At 41.0% G+C, this 13,112-nt stretch overlaps 1 protein-coding gene across 1 annotated transcript in view; it reads left to right on the top strand.

Moving 5' to 3' along the window:
* Positions 1-5,621: 5,621 nt before the first annotated feature.
* Positions 5,622-13,112, top strand: part of FMR1NB (FMR1 neighbor) — a 43,786-nt gene continuing 36,295 nt past the window's right edge. Inside the window, exon 1 of the mRNA XM_004064977.4 lies at positions 5,622-6,010. Within this exon, the coding sequence (XP_004065025.2) occupies positions 5,734-6,010 (277 nt within the window). The 5' untranslated portion in view covers positions 5,622-5,733. The remainder of the gene's footprint in view (positions 6,011-13,112) is intronic.

Consider the following 13,112-nt stretch of genomic DNA (forward strand, 5'->3'; position numbering starts at 1 on the left):
AGAAATGTATAGTTAGGTCCAGGAAGCCTGGGGATTGCGTGTATAACTGGAGGTTTTCCAAATTAACTTCCATTTAGAATACAATGTTGATGAAAAGAGATGTAATTTAAATGTGCTGATTTGAAGTATGCTTATCTATTATTGCAACTCAACAGTAGTCTCAGCAATTTGTTTAGAATATAGCTCAACAAATGATTTTGTTTTCAGAGAAGAGCGTGTTCCCACTGACATGATTTAGAATTGTTGACATGGTGATAATAACAAAGCAGACCAAATTATAATTGGTTTTCTTCTTCTTCTTCCTTCTCTAGAGGCAGTGCACTTCCTCATTGCCTGCAACCAAGGAAATGCTCCCATTGCCCTGGCCTTGATATGTCACTGGTTTCCTACTGTGTTGTTCTAGAAATTTTTCCTGGAAGCCCAGATGAGCCTCCTCCTCCAGTCCTTCCTATAATTCTGTAATCAACAAATTCCCTATATGAAAATCCCTCTTTGCTTAAACTATCTAGTTATGTATTCTAACTATTCTAGTTATCTGCAACTAAACCCTGACTGATACAGATAGTAGGCAAGGAACAGGGGATTTTGCTTAGAGCAATAGCTGTTAAAAACATTTATTCCTTTATCCATCCATTCACTCAACAAATACTTACATGGATCTCTCTGTATATATAGCTATGCCTATGTGTTATTCAAATTTGGGGTATTTTCTCCTGAGAGCATTTAATTTTGACTAGGCGATCAAGTCATGCACGAGAGATGGATTGGACAACTATATTATTTACAAAGCGTTTGGCTGTCAGAAACAGAAACACTAACTCAAAATGGTTAAAACTATTAGGAAATATATTATCTTACAAACTGGAAGTTCCACAATGGGTCAAGTTTTGGGGTAGCTCAATGATATCATTAGGTATTCAGGTTCTTCCTGTCCCTCTCTTCTGCCATACTCCATATTGACTTCATCCTTATACCGGCAGCAAGATGGCTTCAGCTCAACCAGAAACAACAATGATCAGAGAAAGAGAACAGAATGATTCTCTCTTAGGAGTAAGTAGATTGCTGTGTCATTACGGCCCCACTCACAGGTGATCTGTAGGACAACGGGGAAGGGAACCTGTTGGGCAGAACTTTGAGTCATATATTTGGTTGTCCCCTTCGTCTGGAACTTGTCTTATGTGCCAGGAAGAAGAGAAAGGCTGTGGCAAGGATCTATGCTGAATCATGGCAGAGACTAATGTTGCGGCTGGATGGTCAGGGTCTTGGAAGAAGCAAGTTTGGAGTATTGCAAGTTTGGAGCAAGTTTGGAGCAAGGAAATTTGAGAAAGAAGTATGTGAATTGATCTAGAATGTATGTCTTGCATATGAATATTTATCAAAAGGTTCTCTTTGTAGGAGAGCTGCTAAATAGTCAGATGGGCTTAATGCCCATTCAGTGGATATCAATCAGACTCTCTCTACCACTCCGGTGCTTTGATGGATGAGCTCATATACAAAGTGGCCTTGGGGACAGAGATGAAAATATGCATGGACTCAATCATATGAATTTCTTCTCACCAAAACTTACTACTTCTTGGATGCCCAATTTACCAGCAGCAGCCATTAGCCCTGGGTCCCTGATATGGTATAATATCCTATGGGTACCAACGAGCCATCTTGGGACAGTTTGATTGGTTTGGACCCCTTTTATTACAGACTGGACAGTGACTTTTTTTCTTAACTTGAATAGATTGTAACTCCAAATTGGATTTGTTTTCCTGTTTACCATACCTCGGCTAGCCCTACCATCTGTAGATTTATTGAATACCTTACACAGCACTATTGTATCTCACACAACATTGCTTCTATCAAAGGAACTCACATTACCCTGATCTAAGTACAGCAATGAAATGAAGCCTGTTGGCTTCACTGGTTTTACCACATGCCAACTCACCTAGAAGAAATCAGCCTAATAAAACAATGAAGTCACCTCTTATAGGTCTACTTATGACATGGCCTAGCAAAAAACACCCTGTCAGTTTGGGGTACCATCTTGCAGGAATGTGCTGTACATGCTGAACGAGGACTAGTGATCAGCATATGGTGTTGTTTCCTCCATAACCAGAACACATGGGGCTGAGAACCAAGGGATGATGGCAAGATTGACATCTCATGATCCACCTACAACAAATTTTGTGTTTTGCTTCCTATTCTCACAACTTTGGTTTCTGCTATTTTAGAATTAGAAGCTTATTATTATTCAATATTTCTTTCAGGGAACACAACAATGATTCCCCTCAATTAGAAGCTGGGACTGCCACCTCATGCTGGTAGGCAAACCAGAAAAAAAAAAAGATAATTACTACCTTGGCTAAGGCAACTGATCCTGATTATCATTAAATGTTATACATTATAGGAATGAACTAGTTTGCTTTTATTACCCTACTGAGACATCATTTATGTTATTTCCACTGTAACAATGAACATTGTTGTACATGTCCCCTTGTACACATGGGTGAAAGGGTAGATACCTAACAGTGGAATTCCTAGGTCACAGAATATGTGAATATTTAACTTTACAATGTGTTGTCAAAAACTCACCAAAGTGGGCCAGGCGCAGTGGCTCATGCCTGTAATCCCAGCACTTCGGGAGGCCGAGACGGGCAGATTACCTGAGGTCAGGAGTTCGAGATCAGTCTGGCCAACATATAGTGAAACCCCTTCTCTACTAAAAAATACAAAGTTAGCCTGGCGTAGTGGCACACACCTGTAGTCCCAGCTACTTGGGATGCTGAGGCAGGAGAATTGCTTGTACCCGGGAGGCGGAGCTTTCAGTCAGCTGAGATCGTGCACTGCACTCCAGCCTGGGCAACAGACCGAGACTCTGTCTCTCAAAAAAAAAAAACACCAAAGTGGTTGTACCCATTTGTAACCCCACCTACAATAACCAAAATCCTATTTGTATATATTCGTGTGGATATTTATTTAGTTTTGCTAATCTGATCAGTGTGAAAAATCTCATTATTGATTTAACTTATATTCCCATGATTACTTGAGCTCAGGCATCTTTTCATGTCTGTGGTGATATTTGAAAAAAAAATAGTGTCAATTATGTTTTCCACAAGAACAGTAGTTACATTCTGAGCAGTGGTATGCACCATCTCATGAAACAATTCTTGTATTCATGCCCATGCAACACATTTTTATCTCTAATTAGGTCTGGGTTGTTTAGTATCAAATTTAGCTCCCTTGAGGGTGTAGGACAAAAGAGGAAAGCCAGTGCAGGATTTTAAATTTACATCTGATAATCTGTAAAATGGACACTTCACATGGCTTGTGTGTGTGTGTGTGTGTGTGGAGCGGGGGCCTCAATCTCTAATTAGTGTTGTGTAAACCAGGAAGTGCTGAGATGTAATCTTAGGGATTTTGTCCCTTGAGTTCCTGTTAGTAATTTGGGTTTCTAATGGTATAACGTGGATTGCATTGTAGTAGAACTGCCACGCCTCAGGGGTTTGCAGCAACCTCAAATGCTACAGTCAAGTATGAGTCATAGCATGCCAGAGCTGGATGGTATCTTCACAATCGGGCTATCCACAGCCCATAATTGGTGAAGGGGGGAAACTAAGGCGAATAGAGCTCAACCTGTGAGGTGGCAAAGAGCTGAGTTCCCAATTGCGTGCTCCAGCTTGATCTGAGACCTCAGGGTGGCTGTGCGGTGTCTGGTCATATGATAATTTTCCACCTGTGCTATGACATGAACAAGGCTGCTGTTGGGAGACAATTTTCCATGGATTTGTTGAGTTTCTGTATGTCTCAGGAGAGCTTTTGTCCTTTGTCTCTGACTCAGCAGTCTTGCATCTTCTGCCAGCATCTATAAAACTGCAACTAGTTACCTTGTTACTTGAAAGAAGAGTAAAATCTCAGATACTTCACAGCTCCTCACAGTTGAAAGCAGTAGTTTCAGAAGCTATTAATAAATGTTTTGTGTGATAAGAATCCTCTCATCAAATTCGTTTTGGAAAAGCTGAAGCCAAAAAAAGAATTTAAAAAAATATAGAAGGAAAGTGGGTTCTTTTCCTGTTAGACTCTTTGATAAACTAAACAGCATTATGAATGGCTCTTGGGCATGGGGCAGGGATGGATGGAGTGTGCTACGTTTCAAGAATTATTGGAATAGGAAGCCTTGCTTCTCCCTTCCTCTGTGGGATGCTTAGGAACACTGGAAATAACAATAGAATAAAAGTAGTAGAAACGGAAAGTACGTATAATATAATTATGAATAAGGATGGAAATGCAGTTGGGGTGGTTTTCATATCCTTTGTAAACTAGAATGTGGTAAGTTGACAGTTATGGAAGCAGTACCTACACAGTCCTTTTGCTGGTGTGCCCAAACCAAGGAAGATAATGGGATTTTGCCCAAGGGTCAGATTTTAGAGCCAAAAGGGGGTCTAGAAACAATGTCCAACCCTTCCATTTTACACATGAGGCACCAAGGCCTAGTGGGAGGAAGGCATTTACTTAGAGCCACCCAGTTCATGGGTGGTAATTTTAGCAATAAAACGTTAATGATTTTAGTCACTTTTCAGTGTTTGTCACACATTATTTGTTCTCATGTTATCGTATTGTTTTATTTATTTGTAACTCAGTTTTAAGGTTTCATAAGGCAAATAGCATTTTGTCTAACACGTAAAGCTTCTACTAAAGTGTAACAATCTATTGAATATCTACGATATTCACTAGTCACTCTTCAAATCCAATACTGCCCAAAACGACTTTTTGCCATGATGAAAATGCTCCAGCCGGACACGGTGACTCACACCTGTAATCCCAGCACTTTGGGAGGTCGAGGTGGGCACATCACCAGAGGTCAGGAGTTCGAGACCAGCCTGGCCAACATGGTGAAACCTTATCTCTACTAAAAATACAAAAACTGGCCAGGCGTGGTGGCGTGCGCCTGTAATCCCAGCTATTCCAGAAGCTGAGGCAGGAGAATGGCGTGAACCTGGGAGGCAGAGCTTGCAGTGAGCCGAGATCGCGCCACTGCACTCCAGCCTGGGAGAGAGCAAGACACCGTCTCAAAAAAAAAAAAAAAAAAGAAACAAAGAAAAAAAGTCCATATTGCCAGTGTCCAGGATGGCAGCCATAAGCCACATGCGACTATTGAGCACTTGTTAATGTGGCTACTGTGATTGAGGAACTGTTTTCTTAATTTCATTTAATTTTAAGTAATTGAAATTTGCATTTAAATAGCCACATTTGGCTAGCAGCTGCTGTCGTGAGCGCTGTAATGATGAACTGTAGTGACCATACACTACAGTGTGCACTCTGGGAATGAGGAGGAATTAACGGCTAAGGTTGGAGTCAGAATCCGAGTTATTCCTTTTTGTTGATCTATGGCAAGCAGTCATGCCACTGGTGCAGGCCTGAAGCCCCGTTCACTTGTTCCACAAGCATTTAGCAAGCACCTATATGCCAGGCTTTGAGTGGGAGTGTGGGGGTGCACCAACCACTGGCCACGTGGTTATAAGGGTCTGGGCCTGTGGAATGAAGCAGAAGACGTCATCGTGAAGGAATCAGTTTCAGGCCTCGCGAGAGTTGGCACATGCCACGCGAGGGTCACTGCCCCATTGGCTTCTGAGTCACAGACTGCCCCGGAAGCTTCTGGGCCACGGACTGCCCCGGAAGCTTTTGGGCCACGGACTGCCGGACCGTTGGGCTGTGAGGCAGCGTCTCAGCGAGGCGGCACCCGGAGCCATGTCTTCACAAAGGAGGAAAGCGAAGAGGAGGAATAGAGGAAGTCACCATGCCATGCGTGTGGCTCACTTAGAGCTGGCAACTTATGAGCTGGCGGCAACTGGGTCGAATCCCGAGAGCAGCCATCCTGGATACGAGGCCGCCATGGCTGACAGGCCTAAGCCAGGATGGCGGGAATCTCTAAAGATGCGGGTCAGCAAACCCTTTGGGATGCTCATGCTCTCCATTTGGATCCTGCTGTTCGTGTGCTACTACCTGTCCTACTACCTGTGCTCCGGTGAGTGCTGGCTCAGGCCAGGCAGAAATGCTGGGGGAGGGGGAGGGAGAGGGGGCGGGGTGTGGCAACACACCGGCACCAACCATAGGCCTTCCTGCCCCTTCCTGTCCTCTCTCCTCCCAAAGGCCTTTATGGCCCTATCCTCAGCAGTCCTTACAAAGTCCTGCCCTCTCTCGCCTGGCTGCAGGAAGTCTTTCCTGCCTAAACTCACTTATAAAAGACTTTCCCTCCCCAACTTCCCCTAACAAAAGCCTTCCCTTCCTCACTTCCCGCCACAAAATAGACTAACCTCCCTTGTCACCCCTTTTTAAAAATTGAGGACAAGGCACGGTGGCTCACATCTGTAATCCCAGCACTTTAGGAGGCTGAAGCAGGTGGATCACTTGAGGTCAGGAGTCCAAACCAGCCTGGCCAACATGGTGAAACCCTCATCCCTACTAAAAATACAAAAATTAGCCGGGCATGGTGGTGCACGCATGTAATCCCAGTTAATCGGGAGGCTGAGGCGGGAGAATCGCTTGAATTCGGGAGGTGGAGGTTGCAGTGAGCTGGCATGGTGCTACTGCACTCCAGCCTGGTGAGAAAGCGAGACTCCGTCTAAAAAGAAAAAAAAAAAAGGACTGGGTGCAGTGGCTCACGCCTGTAATCCCAATACTTTGGGAGGCCGAGGCGGGCGGATTGCCTGAGCTTAGGAGTTCAAGACTAGCCTGGGCAACAAGGTGAAACCCCGTCTCTACTAAAATACAAAAAAATTAGCTGGGCGTGGTGGCATGCACCTGTAGTCCCAGCTACTTGGGAGGCTGAGGCAGGAGAATTGCTTGAACCCGGGAGGCGGAGGTTGCAGTGAGCTGAGATTGCACCACTGCACTCCAGCCTGGGCGACAGAGCGAGACTCCGTCTCAAAAAAAAAAAAAAAGGCCGGGCGCGGTGGCTCATGCCTGTAATCCCAGCACTTTGGGAGGCGGAGGCTGGTGGATCAAGAGATCAGGAGATCGAGACCATCCTGGTTAACACGGTGAAACCCCGTCTGTACTAAAAATACAAAAAAATTAGCCAGGTGTGGTGGCAGGCGCCTGTATTCCCAGCTACTTGGGAGGCTGAGGCAGGAGAACGGCGTGGACCTGGAAGGCGGAGCTTGCAGTGAGCCAAGATCGCGCCACTACACTCCAGCTTGGGCGACAGAGCGAGGCTCCATCTCAAAAAAATGAAAAAAAAATTGAAGTGAAATTCATATAACATAAAATTAACTATTTTATAGTGAACAATTAAAGGGATTTCGTTCCTGTAAATGTTGTGCAACCATCACCCCATGTAGTTCCAAAATATTTTAACCACCCCAAATTAAAACCCATACCCATGAACCAGTTACTCCCAATTCCCCAGTCCATAAGGGTACTTAATTCCTTTTTATGGCTGACTAGTATTCCATTGTAGGGATATACTATATTTTTATCTAGTTTTTGAAATTTACCGAATTTGGGTTGTTTCCACTTTGGGCCTATTATGAACAATACTGCTATGAGCATTTGTGTACAAGTTGTTGTGTAGACATGTTTTGAATTCTCTAGGAGTAGAATTGCTGGGTCATATGGGAACTCCATTGATCTTTTTGAGGAAGTCCCACACTGTTTTACAAAGTGGTTGAACCGTTTTACATCTCCACTAACAATGTTTGAAGGTTTCAATTTCACCAATATACGTTATCTGTCCCCCTTGTTATACATTATAGCCATTATAGTAGGAGTGAAATAGTATCTCATTATGGTTTTGATTTATATTTTCCTAACGCCTAATGACGTTGAGCATGTTTTATATGCTTGTTGGCCATTCGTACATCTTTGGAGAAATGTCTTTTTAATTATTTGACCATTTTTAATTGGATCGTTTGTGGTTTTGCTGTTGAGCTTTAAGAATTCTTTATATATTCTGGATACTGGACCCTTATCAGATACCTGATTCGCAAATGTTTCCTCCCATTCTGTGGGTAGTCTTTTCACTTTCTTGATAATGTCCTTTGATGTAAAAATGTTTTTAATTTTGAGAAAGTTCAATTTATCTATTTTGTCTTTGGTTGCTTGTGTTTTGGAGTCATATCTAAGAATCCGTTGCCAGATCCAAGGTCATGACGATTACTCCCATGTTTGCTTCTAAGAGTTTTACGGTTTTAACTCTCATATTCAGATTGTTGATCCATTTTGAGTTGATTTTTGCATATGGTGTATGTTAAGGGTCCAACCTCATTCTTTTGCGTGTGGATAGCCACTTGTTCCAGCACCACTTGTTGAAGAGACGATTTTTTCCTCTTGGCAGCCTCCTGAAAAATCAGTTGATTATAGATTTGTAGGTATAGCTCTGGACTCTCAATTTTATTCTGGTCTACGTGTCTATCTCTATGCTGGTACCACATTCTTTTGATTACTGCAGCTTTATAGCAAGTTTAGAAATTGGAATGTGTGAGTCCATCATTTTCGTTCTTCTTTATCCATACTGTTTTGCGTATTCATGGCCACTAACAACTCTATATAAATTTGAGAGTCAGCTTTTCCGTTTCTGCAAAAAGGCCATTGGAATGTTGATAGAGTTGGCATTGAATCTGTAGATCACTTTGGAAGTGCTGCCATCTTAACAATATTAGGTATTCCAATCTGTGACCACAAAATGTCTTTCCATTTATTAATGTCTTCTTTAATTTATTTCAGTAATGTTTTGTAGTTTTCAGTTTACAAATCTTTAACTTCCTTGGTTAAGTTTATTTTTAGATATTTTATTCTTTTCTATGCTACTGCAAATGGAATGGTTTCCTTTTTCTTTTCATATTGTTTTTTGCTGGTGTATAGAAGCACAGCTGATTTTTACCTGTTGGTCTCGTACCCTGTAAAATTGTGAAATTAATTTATTAGCTCTAGTAAGATTTTGTGGGCTTTTTGGATATTCTAGACATTGAATCATGTTATCTGTAAATAGAGAGAGTTTTACTTTTTACTTTCCGATTTTCATGCCATTTATTTCTCCTTATTGCTTAATTGCTCTTGCTAGAACTTCCAGTACAATATTGAATAGCAGTGATGAAAGCAGGCATCCATGTTTTAGAGGAAGCTTTTGGTTTTTCAACATTGATTATAATGTTAGCTGTTCATCAGCTCTTCATCATGTTAAGTAAGATTCATTCTGTTCCTAGTTTGCTGAGTGATTTTATTACGACAGGGTTTTAGATTTTGTCGGATGCTTTTTTTGCATCAATTGAGATATGAAATTGTTTCCCTTTGTGTATTATGTTGACTGATTTTCTTATGTTCAACTGTCTTTAGATTAGTGGGATGAACCCCACTTTATAGTCATTGTGTATAATCCTTATAATACGCTGTTGCATTTGGTTTGCTGGTATTTTGTAGGAGAATTTTCTATCTATAATCATAAGCGATAATGGTCTGCAGTTTTCTTGTGGTGTCTTTGCCTGCCCTTGGGATCATGTTACTACTGAACTCCTAGAATGAGTTAAGAAGTATTGTTGCTGGAAGATTTTGAGAACGATTGATGTTAATTCTTCTTTAAATATTTGGTAGAAATTACCAGTGAAGCCATCCGTTCCTAGATTTTTTTTGTTGAAACATTTTATTTTTGATTTTATTTTTACTTTAAAAAAAGTTATGGGATACATGTGCAGAACGTGCAGGTTTGTTACACAGGTATACATGTGCCATGGTGGTTTGCTGCACCTATCAACCTGTCAACTAGGTTTTAAGTGGTATTTGTCTGAATGCTCTCCCTCCCCTTTCCCCCAACCCCTCGACAGGCCCTGGTGTGTGATGCTCCCCTCCCTGTGTCCATGTCTTCTCATTGTTCAACTCCCACTTATGTGTGAGAACATGCGGTGTTTAGTTTTCTGTCCCTGTGTTAGTTTGCTGAGGATGATGGTTCCCAACTTCATCCATGTCCCTGCAAAGGACATGAACTCATTCTTTTTTATGGCTGCATAGTATTCCATGGTGTGTATGTGCCACATTTTATTTATCCAGTCTATCATTGATGGGCATTTGGGTTGGTTCCAAGTCTTTGTTATTGTAAATAGTGCTGCAATAAACATACGTGTGCATGTGTCTTTATAGTAGAATGACGTATAATCCTTTGGGTATATACCCAGTAATGGGATTGCTGGGTCAAATGGTATTTCTGGTTCTAGATCCTTGAGGAATTGCCACACTGTCTTCCACAATGGTTGAACTAGTTTACACTCCCACCAACAGTGTAAAAGTGTTTCTATTTCTTCACATCCTCACCAGCATCTGTTGTTTCCATACATTTTAATGATTGCCATTCTAACTGGCTTGAGATGGTATCTCATTGTGGTTTTTATTTGCATTTCTCTAATGACCAGTGATGATGAGCTTCTTTTCATATGTTTTTTGGCCTCATAACTGTCTTCTTTTCAGAAGTGTCTGTTCATATCCTTCACCCACTTTTTAATGGGGTTGTTTATTTATTTCTTGTAAATTTGTTTAAGCTCCTTGTAGATTCTGGATATTAGACCTTTGTCAGATGGATAGATTGCAAAAATTTTCTCCCATTCTATAGGTTGCCTGTTCACTCTGATGATAGTTTCTTTTGCTGAGCAGAAGCTCTTTAGTTTAATTAGATCCCATTTGTCAATTTTGGCTTTTGTTGCCATTGCTTTTGGTGTTTTAGTCATGAAGTCTTTGCCCATGCCTCTGTCCTGAATGGTATTGCCTAGATTTTCTTCTAGGGTTTTTATGGTTTTAGGTCTTATGTTTAAGTCTTTAATCCATCTTGAGTTTACTTTTGCATAAGGTGTAAGGAAGTGGTCCAGTTTCTGCTTCCTGCATATGGCTAGCCAGTTTTCCCAACACCATTTATTAAATAGGGAATCCTTTCCCCATTGCTTGTTTTTGTCAGGTTTGTCAATGATCAGATGGTTGTAGAGGTGGGATGTTAATTCTGAGGCCTCTGTTCTGTTCCATTTTTCTATATATCTGTTTTGGTACCAGTTCTATGCTGTTTTGGTTACTGTAGTCTTGTAGCATAGTTTGAAGTCAGGTAGTGTGATGCCTCCAGCTTTGTTCTTTTTGCTTAGGATTGTCTTGGTTACACGGGCTCTTTTTTTGGTTCCATATGAAATTTAAAGTAGTATTTTCTAGTTCTGTGAAGAAAGCCAATGGTATCTTGATGGGAATAGCAACGAGTCTATAAATTACTTTGGGCAGTATGGCCATTTTCACGATACTGATTCTTCTTATCAATGAACATGGAATTTTTTTTCCATTTGTTTGTGTCGTCTCTTATTTCCTTGAGCAATGGTTTGTCGTTCTCCTTGAAGAGGTCCTTCATGTCCCTTGTAAGTTGTGTTCCTATGTATTTTATTTTCTTTGTAGCAATTGTGAATGGGAGTTCACTCATGGTTTGGCTCTGTGCTTGTCTATTCTTGGTGTATAGGAATGCTTGTTATTTTTGCACTTTGATTTTGTATCCTGAGACTTTGCTGAAGTTGTTTATCAGCTTAAGGAGTTTTGGGGCTGAGACGATGGGGTTTTCTAAATATATAAAATCATGTCATCTGCAAACAGAGACAATTTAACTTCCTCTCTTCCTATTTGAATACACTTTATTTCTTTCTCTGGCATGATTGCTTTGGCCAGAACTTCCAATACTATGTTGAATAGGAGTGGTGAGAGAGGGCATCCTTGTCTTGTGCCGGGTTTCAAAGGGGATGCTTCCAGCTTTTGCCCATTCAGTATGATGTTGGCTATGGGTTTGTCATAAATAGCTCTTATTATTTTGTGATGCTGAGAAGAATGTATATTCTGTTGATTTGGGGTAGAGTCTTCTATAGGTGTCTGTTAGGTCTGCTTGGTCCAGAGCTGAGTTCAAGTCCTGAATATCCTTGTTAATTTTCTATCTCGTTGATCTGTCTAATATTGACAGTGGGTTGTTAAAGTCTCCCACTATTATTGTATGGGAGTCTGTCTTTTTGTAGGTCTGTAGGAATTTGTTTTATGAATCTGAGTGCTCCTGTATTGGGTGGATATGTATTTAGGATAATTAGCTCTTCTTTTTGCATTGATTCCCTTTACCATTATGTAATGCCCTTCTTTGTCTTTTTTGATTTAAATTTGTTTTATCAGAGACTAGGATTGCTTTTTTTTTTTCTTTCTATTTGCTTGGTGAAATTTCTCCATCCCTTTATTTTGAGACTGTGTATGTCTTTGCATGTGAGATGGGTCTCCTGAATACAGGACACCAATGGGTCTTGGCTCTATCCAATTTGCCAGTCTCTGTATTGTAATTGGGGCATTTAGCCGACTTACATTTAAGGTTAATATTGTTATGTGTGAATTTGATCCTGTCATCATGATGCTAGCTGTTTTGCACATTAGTTGATGCAGTTTCTTCATAGTGTCATTGGTCTTTGTATTTTGGCGTGTTTTTGCAGTGGCTGGTACTGGTTTTTCCTTTCCATATTTAGTGCTTCCTTCAGGTACTCTTGTAAGGCAGGCCTGGTGGTGACAGAATCCCTTAGGATTTGCTTGTCTGTAAGGATTTTATTTCTCCTTCACTTATGAAGCTTAGTTTGGCTGGATATGAAATTCTGGGTTGAAAATTCTTTTCTTTAAGAATATTAAATATTGGCCCCCACTCTATTCTGGCTTGTAGGGTTTCTGCGGAGAGATCTGCTGTTAGTCTGATGGGTTTCCCTTTGTAGGTAACCTGACCTTTCTGTCTTGCTGCTCTTAACATTTTTTCCTTCATTTCAACCTTGGTGAGTCTGATGATTATGTGCCTTGGGGTTGCTCTTCTCGAGGAGTATCTTTGTGGTGTTCTCTCTATTTCCTGAATTTGAATGTTGGCCTGTCTTGCTAGGTTAGGGGAAGTTCTCCTGGATAACATCCTGAAGTGTGTTTTCCAACTTTGTTCCATTCTCCCCGTCACTTTCAGGGACCTCAATCAAACGTAGGTTTTGTCTTTTCACATAGTCCCATATTTCTTGGAGGCTTTTTTCTTCCTTTTCAATCTTTTTTCTCCAATCTTGTCTTCACGCCTTATTTCATTAAGTTGATCTTCAATCCCTAATATCCTTTCTTCTTCTTGA

The sequence above is a fragment of the Gorilla gorilla genome, chromosome X (genome assembly GCF_029281585.2).
Source record: "Gorilla gorilla gorilla isolate KB3781 chromosome X, NHGRI_mGorGor1-v2.1_pri, whole genome shotgun sequence".
Taxonomy (NCBI): Eukaryota; Metazoa; Chordata; class Mammalia; order Primates; family Hominidae; genus Gorilla; species Gorilla gorilla.